This window comes from Phyllostomus hastatus, unplaced genomic scaffold, assembly GCF_019186645.2.
Source record: "Phyllostomus hastatus isolate PE091 unplaced genomic scaffold, TTU_PhHast_1.1 phas_scaffold_585, whole genome shotgun sequence".
NCBI lineage: Eukaryota > Metazoa > Chordata > Mammalia > Chiroptera > Phyllostomidae > Phyllostomus > Phyllostomus hastatus.
In genome coordinates this window covers 2,361,045-2,379,657 of record NW_025334037.1, presented here as the reverse complement: position 1 = coordinate 2,379,657, position 18,613 = coordinate 2,361,045, and the positions used below count along the sequence as shown (strand labels likewise).

The following is an 18,613-nucleotide window of genomic DNA, read 5'->3' as shown; positions in this document are numbered from 1 at the left end:
CCTTATAACCATTATCTTGAACTGTGTATCTGATAGACCACTTGCATCCATTTCATTTAGTTTTTTTCTGGACATGTCTCCTGTTCTTTTTAGGGCATATGTTTTTGTCTCCCCATTTAGGTTGCCTCTTTGTGTTTGTTTCTATAAATCAGGTAGGTCTGCTATGTCTCCCAGTCTTCACAGAGGAGGCCTAAGTAGTGTCCTGTGGAACCCAGTGGTATTCTCCCTGATCACCTGGGCTGGATGCCCCAGGAGTATACCTGCTGTGAGTTATGTGTGCCCTCCTGTTGTAGTTGAGCCTTGATCACTGTTGGCACATCCACGAGTACAACTGACCCTCAGGCTGGCTGTAAGAATTGGCCATGCCTACAGTGAATGAGCTGTTATTTGGGGGCTTACCCCACGTAGTGGAATTTGCCCCAGCAGGGTCTGGGGTCTGCCAAGATTTCCCTTTGGGTGTGCCACTTGTGAAACTAATCGGTTGGTGCTCTGTTGTTATTTAAAGCCAGCCCCCTGTCATGTTTTTTCTGGGGTCTCTTGTGAGGGACTTGGTGCAAATCAATGTCAGATGCTGCATGTAACTGGCCCTGAGCTACATGTTAGGAGCTATTAATTGAGTCAGAGTTAGTGGCTGCCTCTGCTGGGTCTTGGTGCGTACAGAAGAATCCAAGCTGTGAACCAAGACTGGCTGCCACCAGTACTGGGCCTGGGGCAAGAGAACAAAAGACCCAAGGCAAACTGAGACCTACTACCACATCCAGCTGCCAATTAGCAAGGCCACTCAAAGAGCCTCAGGGAGTAGGTGACTATTCACCAGCTAAGGGCAAGTGGTATTTACCAGGTTAGTAAAGTTTCAAACTCGGCACCAGCACTGTGTCTGGAGCCATTCAGCAAAAGTCTCAGTACAATGAGGCCAGCTGCCATCTGACTGGGGCCTTTGTGGTGGGGGGCGGGGTTCGAAGGGAGTTGTCATGGTGGAGCTAGTAGAGTTCATCAGGCTACAGAAGGTTAAGATCTGGCCCATGAAGGGAGGGTTCTGCACAGCAAAGGTGGTGCCTGTTGGCCATGTGGAAAGACAACCCTTGCCCTAAAGTCACACAACTTAGTTTCTCCCTGTGTGTCCCTGGCACCCTATGAACTTGACTGGCATTTCTGAAGAGCTTTTCAGGAAGGAGTGCAACATGGTACCAGCCTGGCTGCCTCTGACAGAGCCCCCAGCCATGAAGGTGTTGGCTAGGGTGGGGCCCCAGGGTGAAGCTAGTATAGTTCACCAGGCTAATGCTATGTAAGGGGAGTGCTTAACCCAGGAAATATGGTGCCTATGGACCATGTGGTAGGGCTCAACACAGGGGCATTGGAAGCTGTCCCTCTAAGCCTAACCCTAAAGCCACACAACTCAGTCTCTCCCTGTGTGACTATGGCACTCCCCAAGCCACCATCCCTCCACTCAGGGTGAAACTCAGGGTGAATGGCTACAAGAATGAGTTTGTGCATTGTCCCTTTAAGAGGACACCTGAGTTTCTGGACACATTTTACATTTAATTTCAAGGATATTGTACTTATTCTCTTCTCCTCTATTTCTGGCTGCTCCTTCTCAGGCTCCTTTGCTGACTCTACCTCATTTCCATAACCTCTGAATGTCAGAGTACCCTAGGGCTCCATCCCTAGACCTCTTTTCTGGCTATTATCACTCCTCTGGGTACTGTTTCAATGATGCATTTCACTGGTTAACCTTTCTAAGCAACCCACCCTCAGTGTTTCTCGTATTCCTTTTCTGCTTTATTTTTTTGCTTTAGCCCTTACCAATATCTTATACAGTATGTATTTTACTCTTTTTATATTCCTCACTGGAAAATAAATTCCATGAATGCAGGGACTTCTGTCTCTTTGGTTCTTTGCTGTATTCCCTAGGTCTAGAACAGTGCCTGGCACATACTTGGTACTCAATAAAACTTGCTAAAATAATAAGATTTTAGAAAGAAAAATAGTATAGGGCAAAAAAGAGTATAATATGATCTACTATTCAGCTTTTGAATCAAATATAATATGTTTTTAAAAGTCTCAATTCTGCCATTCCAACAATCCTACAAGTATCCTGTCACAACTAACTTTAAAAGCAATTGCCAAATCCTTAATATTTTAAGTCTAAAAACATTATTTTAGACTTAAGGCTTTTCTCTTACCTGGACATCCTGGATTAGTACGCAATGCTTTCTTATAGTAAGCAAGAGCTCCTCTGTAATCCTTCTTGTTGAATGAAATGCAAGCTTTACCTGTAACAATTTTTAAACATAAACATGTACTAATTAAAGAACGCAAGTCTCATATGCTCTATACTCACCTAAATCAAATACATCTTATTAAGTGAAATCACTTTCACTGTTTTCAGTGAAAGTGATTTCCAATTAAAACTTGTTTTCCATAAGGGTATATTAATTTATGCCTACAAATAGAAGTTTTGTCTTTATATTAAGTGTTAATAATAACTAAAATAGCTTAGAGTTGTCCAAATAGAGATTGTTTACTGACACTTTAGAAGTGGATAACATATTGTTCTTAACTGGTATAATTTTATTTCTGTAATTTCAACAGAAACAATGATCTATTGCAGATAGTTACATTTTTTTTAAGATTTTTATTTATTTATTTCTAGAGAGGGGAGAGAGAAAGAGAGAGAGAGAGAGAAACATCACTGTGTGGTTGCTTGGGGTCACAGCTTGCAACCCAGGCATGTATCCTGACTGGGAATTGAACCTGCGACACTTTGATTCGCAGCCCGTGCTCAATCCATTGAGCTATGCCAGCCAGGGCTAGATAGTTACATGTTTAATAAGGCAAAGCTCTTGTACTTTGATGCCCATCCCATTACTTAAGGAGCTATTTATTACAAAGAGATATATTTCAGGCATATGCTGAAAAATATAGGTCTGTAAGGTAGTTGCTGAAAACAACTTACCAAGAAGGGCTGGAATATTATTTGGAGACTGGTTGAGTACAAAATGAAACTGTGCATCAGCCTGATCCATTTTGTCACCTTCAAGAAGGCAGAAGCAGGCTCTTCCCAGCAAATGGTTCTGAAAAAGTAATGCATCGTCTTAGACTTGACTTTATCAAGGACTAACCATAATTTAACATGAATGTATAACACTAAAATGAAAAGCATGTAGAAATGAGGTATGGAATCACCAAAATTACTCTACCAACTATAAAGTATTTAAAATAGTAATAAGCAATTCCTAATAACAAACTGAGAAATTATCCTAAAGTGCAACAAGGCTTCTGTGCCAGGAACAATGACAAAAAGAAAACTTCAAACTCCTTAAAATATGCTTGAAATTCACCTGGAGATAGTGAAATTACTGACTAAACATGTCAATAAGTTTCATATGCTAAATTACTTTAACAGTACAAAGACCAAAGAAATTCCAATTTTAACAAGGAACCCCTCTTCATTTGGACTATCTGTATCAACCATGCTACTTTAAGAAAAATTCTTTCAAAAAAAATTTATTGCTTATCACACACATTTTACTTTCATGTGGCATTTTTTCCTTTTATAAATTCAAAGAAATATGACTTATTTTACCTGATCATACATAATAATTTTATCAGCCATTGTATACAACAAGGTTGCCTGTGTAATAAGATCTTTCTTATTGTCCTTATTCTTTTCCTTCCGAGCCTGTTGTACATAGTAGGCTGCCAATGTATCCAGGCAAGTCATCTGGTCTTTTTCATGGTCTCTGTAGTCTAAATTGCCATCTATACGCGCTGCTTCCAACAACTTTACAAACTCTTCTGTTTTTCCTTGCTTGTAGTATTCCAGCTATAAGGTGAAAGAATCAAATCAGAATTATTAAACCATGTGTCCGTAGATGAAGTTGCACGCAAATCTTTATAGCAGCTTTATCTGTAATAATCAAAAACTGGAAACAACATAATTATTGATCAATAGGTGAATGAACAAACAAGCTGTGGTTTATCCATACAATGGCTATTGCTCACCAATAAAAGGGAAGGAACTGTTGATACATACTACAACATAAATAAATCTCAAAATAATTATTTTGCGTGAAAGAAGCCAGGCCAAAAGGAGTATATACAATATGATTCTATTTATATAAAACTCTATAAAATGCAAACTAATCTTTAGCAACAAAAAGTAGATCAGTGGTTATCTGGGCACTGTTGGGGGCAGGGTAGAGTTTGGAGGACAGTTTTAGAGGTGATGAATATATCATTACCTTGATTGTGATAAAGATTTCACCAGTGTTGACCATACGCTAAAACTTCTCAAATAGTACACAAAAAGTATGTGCAGTTTACTATAGGTTAATTATATACAATTAAGCTGTTAAACAATTAAAATCATTACAAATGCTTCTAACTTCTTACCTAGCAATAGTTGATTTCAAACTAAATCAGAACCCAAGAAAGAAAGCAATAATGAGAGATATAAAGAGCTCCAAACAGAAAACTTGGGTTCTATGACTTTGGACTTGTTGAATAACTTCTCTGGGCATGTGTAATTTATTAATAATAAAAGGAATATCAATCATTTATTAACCACCTACTATGGGCCACATGCTATGCTAGGAGCTTCATACACATTATACCTAATCTACACAACCATCCTTAAAGAGAATACTAACACCCTCATATTTTAAATGAGGAAACAGCCTCAGAGGGTAGATTATTTGTCTAAGGTCACATGACTAGTTAGCAGCCATGTTGGAATTTGAACAAAGGATTCCCTAACCCCAAGCCTACCTACTTTTCTATGTAACAATCTATAGCCCACCAATGTTTTACCAGCTTATTTTATCACAATGCCATGCTAATCCCCCAACACTCAAGTATTTGTGTAAGTGCTGTTAAAGAAAACATTTGTGCTACAAAAAAATCCCAGTTACCTTCTGGTTTTAAAAAATATGTGGCAAGCATTAATGACTTATCCTGTATAGAGTAGGAAAACAGCACTTCAAGTCAGAAAGACACTGTTTATCACTGCAAGTACTTCTCTGTAAACACACATCTAAGAAACTCTTAGAGTTAGGCTTGAGTACTGGATACAAGTCCAATTCCAGACCTACCTCTCTGAGTCTTTAAGGCAATATTAGGAGCCTCCTATGTATCTTTACATAAAAGTGACCTGTGGTACACTTGCTTAGGAATAATGATTATATTGTTTACTACATTATGATAATCATTTACTATAATGATCCCATAAAAAGGAAACATTATTATACAGCTGGTGCTAGGGAGGTTGGAGGGTAGTAAAATTTTAGGTCCTCTACGGTGATTTTTCCTGAGAATTTCCAGTGGCATTTACGTTAGAGAAGGGACCAAACAGGACAACCAACTTAAGCCTGAGATAAACTTCATCTACAAGGGCTTCTGGGAGTTAGCCTGAAACCTAATCACCTTCTAGAATATTTTATGGGAAATATTTTATTGTTATGGGAAACAATGTTAAGTAGTAATGTTTATATCCTGACACTTTGTCTTTTCTCACATTATCCTTAAACATTAAGCCAGTCTTCACTGAGTAATCAATCACTAAATAATCAAATACTTAATATAGAGTATTATTTAACTTAAATGAATTTGCCTTTACCAACAATAAACACTAATTTACTAGTGGAGTAGCACATCATTTAGGAAACTGACCTTTTTGTTCCATAAATGGTAATACTATTAATTTCCACACACAATACAATTAACTTATCGTGCATCCAAACTGGCTTTTACTGTATGCGAAAACAGAAACCACATAGTTTTCCCAGTCAACATATAAAAAATATTGGTTGCATGAATACTGACCGCCAATGCAATCCATATGTGCAGTTGTGTGTGTTCCTGCTTCAAAATACTGATAACTTCATCTCCCTCTGGTAATTGATCGAAGTCAAGTTCAATGACCTAAAACAAAAATACAGGTTTTTAACTTTTTTCTTTAAACAAAAAAGATTTTATTTATTTATTTTTATAGAGAGGGGAAGGGAAGGAGAAAGAGAGGGGGAGAAACATCAATGTGTGTTTGCCTCTCACGCACCCCCTACTGGGGACCTGGCCCACAACCCAGGCATGTGCCATAGACTGGAAATCAAACTGGCGACATTTTGGTTTGCAGCCCCATGGTCAATCTGAGCTATACCAGCCAGGGCACTTTTGCACTTAAAAAATTTTTTTTTAATTTATTTTCAGAAAGAGGGGAAAGGAGGGAGAAAGAAAAAGAGAGAAACATCAATGTCTAAAGAGAAACATCTAAAGAGAAACATCCATCAGCTGCCTCTCCTCACACACCCCCTACTGGGGACCTGGTCTGCAACCCAGGCATGTGCCCTGACTTGGAATCAACAGGCAACCTTTTGGTCCGAAGGCCACTGCTCAATCCACTGAGCCACACTAGTCAGGGCCTTTTTTCTCTTTAAATTCACATTTCTTTGCAGCTTTTCTTGAATATACACCAATATGGACATACGTAGGGTTTGTGTTCATTCTTAGAAGGGCTGAGCAACTGTACGTATTAAGTTTACGTAGCACTTGATAAGTAGATTACATGGTAATATTAAAGAAAATGCATAGAGAAACAAACAAATCCTGTTAGTTGTCTTCAAATCACCAGAACTATAAAATACCTAAAAGCGCTTTGCTTACTCAAAAATAACAAAACAAAACCCTGCTTAACATATAATCTGGGCAAAGTCTCCCAGACAGTCTGATGTCATAGGTTTGACATTCCTAGGGGCAACGCAAAGTTGAATGCCATTGTACACATTAATCTTGAAGGCAGCATTTGTGTGTCACAGACACTTCTGAATGTGTGTGCAAAAACAGTAGTATGAAGATGTTCAGAATTAAATAATGGTGGTTACACAATTTTGTGAATATTACTATAAAAAACCACTGGACCTTATCGTAGGTGAATTACATCTCAACAAACCAAACGAACAGAAATAAGAGTATGAGATATCCGGTAAGAGAACATCAATGCTGAAAGCTCTACTCATACAAGCCACAGGCCACCATGAATGAGGCGTCGGGAAGGGAAAGGAGATTAATTTTATGCTGCAGAGCGATCAGGGTGACATCAGCATCCACCTTTGTGAACTGGAAGGTTCTTTACAGTTTGTTGAGCACTCTCACACCCCTGTGCCCGTGAATTAGGAAAAGGGCAAGTGTACTGTCAAAAGAACACGTTGGAGAGGAACTTTCAAGAACTCTTTCTCGTGTGGTCCCTAGGCTGCAGGAACACAACGTTCTTAACCTGGGAGGACGCCGGGGCTGGGGAAGGAGGTAAACATAGGTTCAGCTGGTGATTTTGACCTGGGCTCTTGGGGAAGTGTATTCTCTCGCTTCTGAAACGGGCCGAGACAAAGCGGGATGAGGGGATCGTGCAAGTTCACCGCCCCAACCCTCCCCCAAAAGCGACACTTACCTCGTCAGTGTCCCGGAGGGGAATCTCGATGGAGCCCCGCGACATGATGAGATCAAAAGGCAAGCGGGCGCCTTGCCCCGCCGCTCCGCAGCTGGTTCTCCTGGCTTCTGGCTCGTCCAGAGGTTAGCAGCCGTTCGAGGTCCCGTAGTCCTGTCTTTTGCTCAACGGCACCGCCAGAGGTCTGGTTTCTTCTTCCGTCAGCCGCTTAAACAACGAACAGCAGACGGCTCCTACCACTTCCGGCAGCCCCGCCCCCTGCCCCGGAAGCAGTCTGACGGGTGGACCTATAGGCCAGCAGGCTCTGAAGCTTTCTTTAACCTGCACGCCCCTCCACTGGCCCGCAAGTTCAGAATCAGAGGCCCTCACTGTGGTGGGCCAGACTTTACACGCCGAAGGTGGACTGCCCCGCCCTGAGGTGGGCGGGGCAACGAATGAGGCGGGGTTCAGAGCCTGGCTACTGACTGACGTGTGACCTCCAGCCTATACTACAACAATCCTCTCCGAGCCCAGGACTGGCCTTTGTGGAGTGGGCGTGGCCAGTCTTGTTTTCTTCTTCAGGTTGCTGTGAATATAGTTAAATCATTCATTCTCAACACAATTTTTGGTTCCGCGCTTAGCAGCTGTTATGAGCGAGTCATGCCTGTACTACCTTTGTAATCAGTTTTAATGTAAATGTTACATGAATTCTGCAGTCATTGTGATAGATCATGTATCTTTTGTGGGATTTTTTTTTGTATAATGTTTTGAAGCATATGAGAATCTGCTAGATTTGTGACTTTAATAAAATTGTTGAAGAATTTGATTAAACCTGTACAATGTTTTGATTAAATTATAGAATTCTATTAATGTTTTAATTACCATTTTCATTAATTATGGAATATGATTAAATTAGTCCATAATCAATGTTTTGATTAAACCAGGGAAGAATCTGATTAACTAATTTGTAAACAGTTTAGTTTTACTTCCCAAACTGTCTCTAGATGTATGTATTCTCTTCATCTCCACCATCTCCATTCTAGCCCAAAGGATTATCATCACTTTCCTGTCTGAATTACTGCAATAGCCAGCTTTTACCAATACTTCATCCATTCTGCCCTCAAACTCCAATCCAACTTCATCACGTTACACATTTATCTTTAAAAAATAGCATTTTGATGTTTGTTTGTTCTTCCAACTCCCTCAAAACTTTAAAGTGGAAGCTTTATTAAATTTATCTTTTGATTAGTTGCGTAACTATTTCAATGTTTGGAGCTGTGCTGTCCAATACAAATGTAATGCTAGCCATGTGGGTAATTTGAAATTTACCAGTGGCCACACTGAAAAAGTTAAAAGGCATAGACAATTTTAGTAATATATTTTATTTAACTCAATATATCCAAAATATCATTTCAACATGTAATCAATACAAAAATTGAGATAGTTAACATTTTTTTCATACTAAGCCTTGGAAATCCAGTATGTACTTTACTCATATACTTAATTCAGTTGTTTAATTTTAATTGGAAATACTGGATCTGTATTAAAATTTCATAAAATTTACATTTGGAAAAAGAGATTCACATACTTGAGATTTCCCAAACATTTGAAATTTTTCCAATAACTGAATCAACTGCCAGTTTAAAATTTAAAAATAAATAAAATTTAAAAATCCATTACTCAGTTGCTTTAAGTATATTTCAAGTGCTCAATAGCCACATATGCTTAGTGGATACTGTGTTGGATAGTACAGCACAGTATTTCTAGGAAATACTGTTTAATGCATTTTAAAGTTTATAAGGTGAGCATTAAACAAAGGTACACATAGTGATGAATGTTATTCTCCATACCCAAAGCCTCCGTGCCCAAAACCCCCATGCCTTAAAGACCCTAGCGATACCTTTGAGTTAGCCTTTCAGTTACCAGAAACCGAAGGCATCCTAACTGATAATACTGCAAAATACTGTGATTGAATAATAGGAGAACTCAATTTAGAACAGAATTTGGAGAAAGTGACATATAAGTTGCAACTGGAAAGACAAGTGAAATTTGGCTAAGTAAGGACTATAGGGGAGTGTATACTAAACAGGGACAGTGCACTGGGGAAAGCTTTGTGAAAGAAGGTGTTCTATGTTCCATGTGGCTGCAACATAAAAAGAGAGTGGGAGAGAAGCATGAGTTGAGGCTGAAGACATAAGAAGTAGCCAAATCATGCAGATTTACCCATATGAAGCAAAACTGGCACCTCTGCCCTGCTTCCAATATGAGTAAATGTACACATTCCACAGTAAGAAAACACAAAATGCTTAGCACTCTGAGGTAAACCCCAAAAAGAACAATGTTATACTATCCATAGTTTCCAAAGTGAACAAAACCTTCAGCATTTCCTAAGCTACTGACTCCCTAACAAAAGATTTTTTTTGTTTTGCAATGACTTTTGCAATGCTAACTTTTGTTAAGTCTGAAGATATGCAATAATTTGGAGGAATATGGCAATTATATGACAAAATTGCTCTTTTTCCATCATGAACCAACAAACTATAAACCTTATAACCTTGATGGGGGGTGTGTTTGATGAAGCAGTACTTCTAAGTCCTGAAACTTTGCACATGGTTTTCTAAGGAAAGCTTTTTTCAAAATGCTTTTGTCTCTGAGACTTCTTTTGACACAGGATACGTTAAGGAGTTTTGATTTTTATCTTAGGTGCTATGTAACTGGAAAGTTTGAAATGATGTGTATGTGTATCAATGAGTATATGAGAGAAAGAGAAAGAGAATTGGTTTTGTTGTTTCAAAAGATTTTTCTGACTACGGTGTGAAGAATAGATTGAGAGTGTTTGAGAGGAAGTGGGGAGACAATTTAGGAAACTACAGGTAACACTTGATAAATAACTAGGAATAAGTTTATAATATATATCATATATCCCTCCACTTCCACTACCACATATAAAATTATATATGATACATACAATATATTTTATATATTTTAAATATATATAGAGGCTTTCAGTCAAGATGGCAACATAGACAAACATGGCTCGCCTCTTCGCATAGCCACATCAAAATTACAACTGAAATATAAAACAAAAATCACTCGGGAACATCAGAAATTGAGTTGAATGGAAGAGTGACAACCAGAAAATTGAGTTAAATGGAAGCCTAACAACTACGGAATTGAAGAAACAACATTCATCCAGACTGGTAGGAGGAGCATAGACATGGAATGGGCTGGCCCCACACCCACATGGATAAAAATTCAAGAGAGATATCTCAGCAGTGAGGAGTCGCAGACCCACACCAGGACCCCTGGCCCAGGATTCCAGTGACAGGAAGATAAGTCCCACAACTTCTGACTGTGAAAACCACTGGAGATTGAGTCAGTGGAGAAGTCTACTGGAGCCCTAAGCAGTTCCTCCTGGAGAACCCACCCATGGACTAACCTACACAGACTTGCACCCTCTGAGCTCCAGCACTGAGGTTGCAGCTTGAAGGACACCAGTGGTATACAGGGAGAGACTGAGGTGTGTGGCATCAGGGCAAGCAGAGGCCATTGCCCCTTTGCTGAGCCCTCTCCCCATACCCACAGAGCCAGTAGGCTGGTGTTATATGAGGCTACATCAACCTGGCTAACAGTGTATGACCCACCTTGGAGATCCACAGAGACTCTACCCTACTTAACTTATAGGCCCACCCAAGCTGCTTTTCCACAAAATGGCTCATCTTGGCTCCTAAATCCTATCAAACAAGCAACAGCTGGCTTCAGTGAGTCCTAATGGCAGACAGCTTGCCTTAACCTGGGAATCTCCAAGCCCAGCACAAGTAGCAGCCATCCCAGATTACTTTATAGTTCAGGCAGGGTGCCCCGGGGCAAAACACTGGTAGGGGCTGACCTTGTGCAGGTCTGCACAACCTGGGAACCCCCAAGACCAGCACACCCAGCAGATAGCTACAGACCACGTTGGAGCACCACTACCCTGCCCCTGCACAGCTGGTCCTCTCTCTACAGAAGATAGAGGTTGGTGGTAAGTGGTCACAGCCAATCCCTGCAGCTGACTGGCTTTGGTAAATCCCTCCCATTGACTTGCCAACAGCAGCCAAGGCTCAACTATAACAGGAGGGTGCACTCGGCCCACACAAAGAGCACACCTCAAGTACCCAGCTTGGGTGATGGGGTGGCTATGCCACTGGACACCCACTACATTGGCCATGCTACCAAGACAGGGAGTCATAGCAGCTCTACCTAATACATAGAAACAAACACAGGGAGGCTGACAAAATGAGGAGGCAAAGAAGCATTGCCCAAATGAAAGAACAGATCAAAACTCCAGAAAAAGAGCTAAACAAAGTGGAGATAAGCACTCTATCAGATGCAGAGTTCAAAACACTGGTTATAAGGATGCTTAAGAAATTAATGAGGACCTCAGCAGCATAAAACAGACCCAGTCAGAAACGAAGGATACACTAATTGGAATAAAGAACAACTTATAGGGAAACAACAGTAGAATGGATGAAGATGAGAATCAAACCAATGATTTGGAACATAAGGAAGCAAAAAACAAACAAACAAAACAAAACAAAAAACCATGCAGAACAACAAGAAGAAAAAGAGTCCAAAAAAAATGAACATAGTATAAACAGCTTCTGGCACAACTTAAAGAGATCCACATTCACCTCATAGGAGTGCCAGGAGGGGAAGAGAAAGAGCAAGAAATTGGAAGTCTATCTGAAAAAATAGTGAAAAAAAAATTCCCTAATTTAGTGAAGGAAGTAAACATGCAGGTCCAGGAAGCACAGAGAGTCCCAATTATGATGGATGCAAAGAGGCCCACTCCAAGACAGAGCATTATTAAAAGGCCAAAGTTTAAAGATAAAGAGAGACTCTTAAAAGCAAGAGAAAAGACGCTACTGGAAAGTTGCCAGATAGGAGGGGGAAAAGGGATAATGGGTGAAGAGGTGAGGGGATTAAGAAGTACAAATAAGTGCTTCTGGCCCATGGACATGAAAAATGGTGGGGGGATTGTCTGAGGGAGTAGGAGGCATTGGGGAAAAAGGGGGGGAAAGGGAGAAAAATCAGGACAACTGTAATATCATAATCAATAAAATATAAGTTTAAAAATATATAAAATAAATATAAATTATAAACTATAAAATATATTCTTAATATAGTACACATGTATTATATATAATATAAATATGTAATATAAATATACATATTAATCACTAGGACTTGTTAATGTATCAAAAAAGGAGCATCAAGGACTCCCAGGTTTCTGGCATGAACAACTGGGTGAATGGAGTGTCATTTGCTAAGACAGGAAGGATTAGTGGATGAGTACATCAGGTAGATCTGGAGCTCAGAAGAGAGTTTCTGAGCTGAATAAGTAAGTCTGAGAGCCACTGGCATATAGATGGAATTTTAAGCTATGACATTGGATGAGAGAGAGAGAGAGAATGTAGAGCGACAAAAGAAGGGCCTAGGACGGAGCTCCGAGGGATTCTAGCATGTGTGTGTGGGGGCAGACAAGGGAGGAGGATCTGCAAGGAATCAGAGGGAAGGATGGGAAAAAATCACCTGGCAACAACTAGAACTTAAACTGCACCTCTTGACACAAGTAGCTACAAGCAGCTTTTTGTTTTTCCCTACCTATAGCAAATAGTGGTTATATGAGACAGTTTTAAGATGTGGATCCTAATAGGACAAAAGCCACTTTCTCAGACCCTTTTTCCCAGGACTAGCTGGACCCCTTAAAGCATGACTGACCCCAATTGTCTTATGAGCCTTTATCCTCAGGACTAGAAAATTACCCAGAAGGTGCGAAGGCTCCGGGAACTTACAGAACAGAACACACCAGACCACAAGGACCACGGGACCCTGTGCCCAAAGATAACATTGAAACAAGTTGCAGCCTAACTGCAACATCCTGCTCTACAATCACCTCATTACCCATAAAAACTCAAAGCCCTAACCCCTCAGCGCTGGTGCTGGTGCATATCTCTACATCTACTCCTTTCCCTCCCTTGGGAAAGTAAAAATAAAACCTTTACTCTCTGCACTTTCTTCTCTTTGTGAATTCTTTTGAAACAGCAAAAGCCAGCATTCATGCTTTGCCCGTCACACTACCAGATCCAATAAGCAGAGAGAGGGATTGAATCTTTATGGGTGCTTTATTCAGATGGCCAGGGATCTGAGAATCAGGATCTGAGAAGCAGGGGTCTGAGAAGCACTCTAACAGGCCATCTTAAATTCCATTTTAAACTGACCCTTTTTATCAGAAGAAAAATGTAGGTAAGGAGATTGGAATTCTGGGAAAAAGTTAATCAGATAAAAGTTGTAGCATTCTTTCATCTGTGCCCTGGGCAGTGGGCTTCTCAGCCCTGGAGTACAATGGCTCAGATCCCATCCTGATTGATTGAGTCCTCTTGAGGCACAAAGGTGGAACTGTTTATGGTCTCCAGGAGTCCAGGTGGGTCATCCCTTCATTCTTGGGACAAGCTTTTTACATACATTGATTACTAAGCTTATTAGTTATTACCTGAAACTAAAACTTTTCCAACATCTTTAGGCCCCCATCATTCCCTCACTGTTAGTTTAAACTAGCTTATTTTTATGAGATCAGTTTCATAAGGAAGTTCTCATTATGTTATTGAGCACATATTTTAGCATGAGACCATATGGTTGGGAGCTTAGGAATACATTTAATTGCAGATCTACATTAAGGGGGCTCATTGTATGCAACAACAAGCTATGATAAAGCACAAAACAGTTTTTAGCACACTTGACAAAAATTCCACACTCTCCAGCTGGGGCTACATTAGTGACTTTTAGGGAAAACGTTTCCCAGTCCTTTAGAATTTCCACAGGTCCCCAATTATAAATATCAGAGTAGGTTATTTTCTTATTGATATCTTGCAACAAAGTATAATTTTGAAGGCTTTTCAGGGGAATACAAACACCTATAAGACATGTAGTGAGAGTTTGTTCAATATAAGTTCCTCCTGCAAGACAAAATTCGGAGATATTTAGAATATTTTTGCTAAATATATCCAAATACTTTTTATCTCATTTGAAAGGAACAAGTTCTCCATAACACAGGGTTAAACAAAAAGTAATGAAAAGAATATAAGTCATTGTTTTCGAAAGATGACTTTCAGGTCTTCTTAAGGTTCAGTGGTCCATTGTTCCTCCAGTGCTTCCTTGACTCTGGGGTGATGAGTCCAAGGTTTTATTTCTGCCAGCCTCACTGCAGTGGGGGTGGTGAGGAGTGCATCCCAAGGTTCAGTCCACTTTTCTTCTAAGTTGGCTTTCTGGAGATGTTGTCATCCATGTCTTGAGTAGCTTATCTGCAGGCTCAAAGGAATGTAGCCAAACCTGAGGGGGAGAGGTCTCTCATACAAGCAAGGTCATTCATTACAGCTAAGGTCTGACTTACATGTTGTACATTTTCTTTACTTTCATTTCTTGATCTATACGCATATCTACCACCCCAATCATAGCCTGAAATGGTCACCTGTACACAATTTCATGAGGACTCAACTGAATCCCACTTCAAGGAGGCACCCTTATTTTGAGCAGGCCATAGGTAAGGCCTGATCCCAATGGAGATGACACAGCTTGGCTATATTTTTCTTCAAGGTGTGATTCATCTTCTCTACCTTCCCAGATGCCTGAGGTCTCCATGCCATATGGAGTCTCGACTTGATTCCTAATAATTTACTGACATTCTGTGTAATTTCTGCAATAAAAGCAGATCTGTTATTTCTCTGGATGTTGCCGGGTAGGCCAAAGTGAGCAATTATTTCCTTCATGAAGCCTTTCACTACCTCAAGGATTTCTCTGTTCTAGTAGGACAGGCTTCTACCCATCCTGAAAAGTTAGCTTTCTTCTTGTGTGTCTATATCTTACTTTTCTCTTTTTATAAGGATATCCTAATGACCTCATTTTAACTTTTTTATTTATCTCACAAATGAAAATTAGTTTAATATTCAAATATTAATCAGTGACTTTTATCATTTTAATAAAATGAAGAAGAAAAAGTCATCTCAAAAGATGAAGAAAAAACATTTGAACATATTAAACAACCAATCATGATTTTTAAAAAGATTTTATTTATTTATTTATTTTTAGAGAGCGAAGGGAGGGAGGAAGAGAGAGAGAGAAAAAGAGAGAGAAACATCAATGTGCGGTTGCTGGGGGCCGTGGCCTGCAACCCAAGCAGGTGCCCTGGCTGGGAATCGAACCTGCGATGCTTTGGTTCACAGCCTGCGCTCAATCCACTGAGCTACGCCAGCCAGGGCCCAATCATGATTTTTAAAAATCTCAGAAAATTATCAATTCCTTAACCTATTATTACATCTAACACCAAAACACTAAAGTCTTCTCCCTAAGATTGGAAAAAGATGCCTCCTCTACCATTTCTATTTTTTATTGTTGTTCAAGTACAGTTGTCTCCATTTTTACCTCATTTTAACTTAATTACTTCCTTTAAGACCTGTCTCACATTCTGAGGGACTGTGGCATTAAGACTACAGCATAAGAATTTTGGGAGGACACAATTCAGCCCTAAAAGAGGCCATCAATCGGATACGTCTTTGCAGGTGCATTTTTAAATTATGCTTTTCTCTGTCAATTGTTAAAATAAAGCTTGTTTCTGAAATTAGGACATAGGATTATCAGTAAAACATTTTAGGCTTATAATTTCACATGACTTTTGTCTAAGGAGTTGCTTTATAATCTACCACAGTTTCTTCTGGGCTTTCAATAAACAGTCATCTCTAAAACATGAGCCTATTTTCAGGAATTTTAAACTACATAAAATACTCCCTTAGCTAAGAACTGGGAAGGTAGAGGTTAAAAGGCCTAATTTGATTGTCAGTAACACTGTGATTGGAATCCTTATTCTGGCAAATTAGAGTAACCAGAAAATCCTCCTGCTATAAACACCTAGATGATGCCAGGCAAGGATAAAAAAACAACAAGAACTACACAGTAAACATCCTTGTAAATGCACAGCTGAGAGGGCTAATAATCTGAGCAGCAGATATTTAAGTGTATGCTACAACTACCCATGCAGTGGTGGGTACAAGCTGGATGCTGTTTTCCATTACTTCAGGGACTTGAGCTTTAAGGTTCACATGAGACAGGATTAGCAGCTTTGGGCCCATGCTGGAAAACTGAGAAGACTACATTCTAAGTAAGAGTGGGCAGGACTAAAGTAAAATCCCACCAGTACATGTTACAGTCTGGACTGTGGTTATAAAAGTTGCGGATGGGGTGGTAGTGGTCATGGAGGTGGGAGAGTCGTTGAGAACTTGCAACCACGAGTCTGCATCTCAGGTAGGGTTGGTGTTTGACATTACCCACTTGGTCTGGAAATTCCCAAGGCAGGAAATCAGCATAGGAATTATTCCTGAGTGTGTGGTATCAGTGCTGGTGAAGTTACTTAAATCTTTTGAGTTGATCTTTATTTCATCTAATGAGATTAAATCAGAGTAACAGGCATTGAAATTTACTTGTGTCAGCACTTTACATGCTGCAACCTATTTAGTCTTCAAACCAGCCCTATGACATGGGTATAGTAACATGTCAATGGTGTGGGTCATTGGGGATGGGTATATATGTCTTCCAGGACTGATGTGAAATAAAATGAGGTATAGTGTGACCGGTCAACGCTTACGTGAATCTGTTTTGGATACTGTGACCATATGCTCTATCCCTTTGGGATTTTCATAGTTCAAGTAGGACACAGACTCTCAAAGTCTTCTCTTCCTCTTTTTTTCTTGTCCCCAAAGATAAGGCACACAAGATCCCTTCTTGTTTTAAGGATTTTATTATTAATCCTTACTGAAGAAAGGAAGGAAGGAAAGAAGATGGAATTCCAGGTGGCTTTGCAAGATGGATACAATTTGAATAGGCAGAATGTGGGAAGAGTGTTTCAAGCAGAGAAGATATTGAGCAAAATCTTAGTGGCAAGAATAAGTCTTTATAGTCCAGTGACAAGTAACCATATCTCAGCATTAAAACTGACCAACTCTTTGACATGCATTGTGGTCCCATCTTCCCCAAGAAAACTTCCTTGCTAACATCCTTCAAGGATCTATCTCCTTTGTATTTTTCTTATTGTCTCCAAAAATAGCTTGGCATTGAACTATATTCACCTAGAAGAACAGCATATATCACAGTATATTTAAAATACATTTTTAAAAATGTACTCTCTTCTCCTCTCTGACTTTGACCTTCTTGAAAGTCAGAATATTTTTTGAATACTCCCTTCCCCCAGTGTAAGGACACTAGAGGATGCTAAATGCATTCATAGATTTTAAATTGCTTTATGAAAACCACAGTTGGAAGCACAGCAAAGGATATTGCTTCCAAAAGCAAAAGTACACATGGAATTTGCATGTTACTGGTTTGTGTAAATGAAGCTTTCTGCTTAAGTGTATATTTTTAAAAAGATTTTATTTATTTACTTCATTAGAGAGAGAGGAAGGGAAAAAGAGAGGGAGAGAAATAGCAGTGTGCAGGAGACACATGGATTGGTTGCCTTTTGCATACCCCCAAGCAGGGACCTGGCCACAACCCAGGCATGTGCCCTGACCAGGAATCAAACCAGCAACCCTTCAGTTCACAGACTGACACTCAACCCACCAAGCTACACCAGCCAGGGCTCTGTTTCAGTGTTTATGTAAGTATGTTGAAAATATTTTCAGATCCTTGAGGAGTAAAGATTGTTTTTCACATTCCTTCCTAAAAGTTATGAGAAGCATATCAAATTCAAGAAAAGAGGGATTGTTTTGATTGAATTATCATAGATTTTGTATATTAAAAGATCTTTGTTTAAAACAAGTTTAGAACTGTTCAAAAATACTTTTACCTGATTCTTTGTGTATCTTTATGTAAGTTATAACCACATCACCGTGTTCTGAGACTTCTTAGTGCTGAGAAAAAAAATGAATGTGCACTCCAGTGAGAATTCTTTATCCCTGGGTGACTTTGTGCCTAAGAAGTGTGTTATACCAGTTTTAGAAATTCTTTCCGAACTACCCTCTCCACGTGGTGGCATGGGAAGTCAGGGGCCCTGGCTGAGAGAGGGGGCCTTTAGAGCTCGTGGGCTACTTGGGGGCTCAAGCTGTTGTGGAGAAGGCTGTGGAAAGGTTATTGGCAAGCCGATGCTGCAGGGTTATGGAGGGACAGTGTTCT

General features: G+C 39.8%; 1 protein-coding gene across 1 annotated transcript in view; it reads right to left on the bottom strand.

Moving 5' to 3' along the window:
* CTR9 (CTR9 homolog, Paf1/RNA polymerase II complex component) overlaps positions 1–7,688 on the bottom strand; it is a 32,662-nt gene extending 24,974 nt beyond the window's left edge. Inside the window, exons 1-5 of the mRNA XM_045825569.1 lie at positions 7,442–7,688; positions 5,824–5,922; positions 3,587–3,826; positions 2,957–3,074; positions 2,184–2,273 (exon numbers count right to left, since the gene is read on the bottom strand). Of these exons, the coding sequence (XP_045681525.1) occupies positions 2,184–2,273; positions 2,957–3,074; positions 3,587–3,826; positions 5,824–5,922; positions 7,442–7,486 (592 nt within the window). The 5' untranslated portion in view covers positions 7,487–7,688. The remainder of the gene's footprint in view (positions 1–2,183; positions 2,274–2,956; positions 3,075–3,586; positions 3,827–5,823; positions 5,923–7,441) is intronic.
* Positions 7,689–18,613: the final 10,925 nt, after the last annotated feature.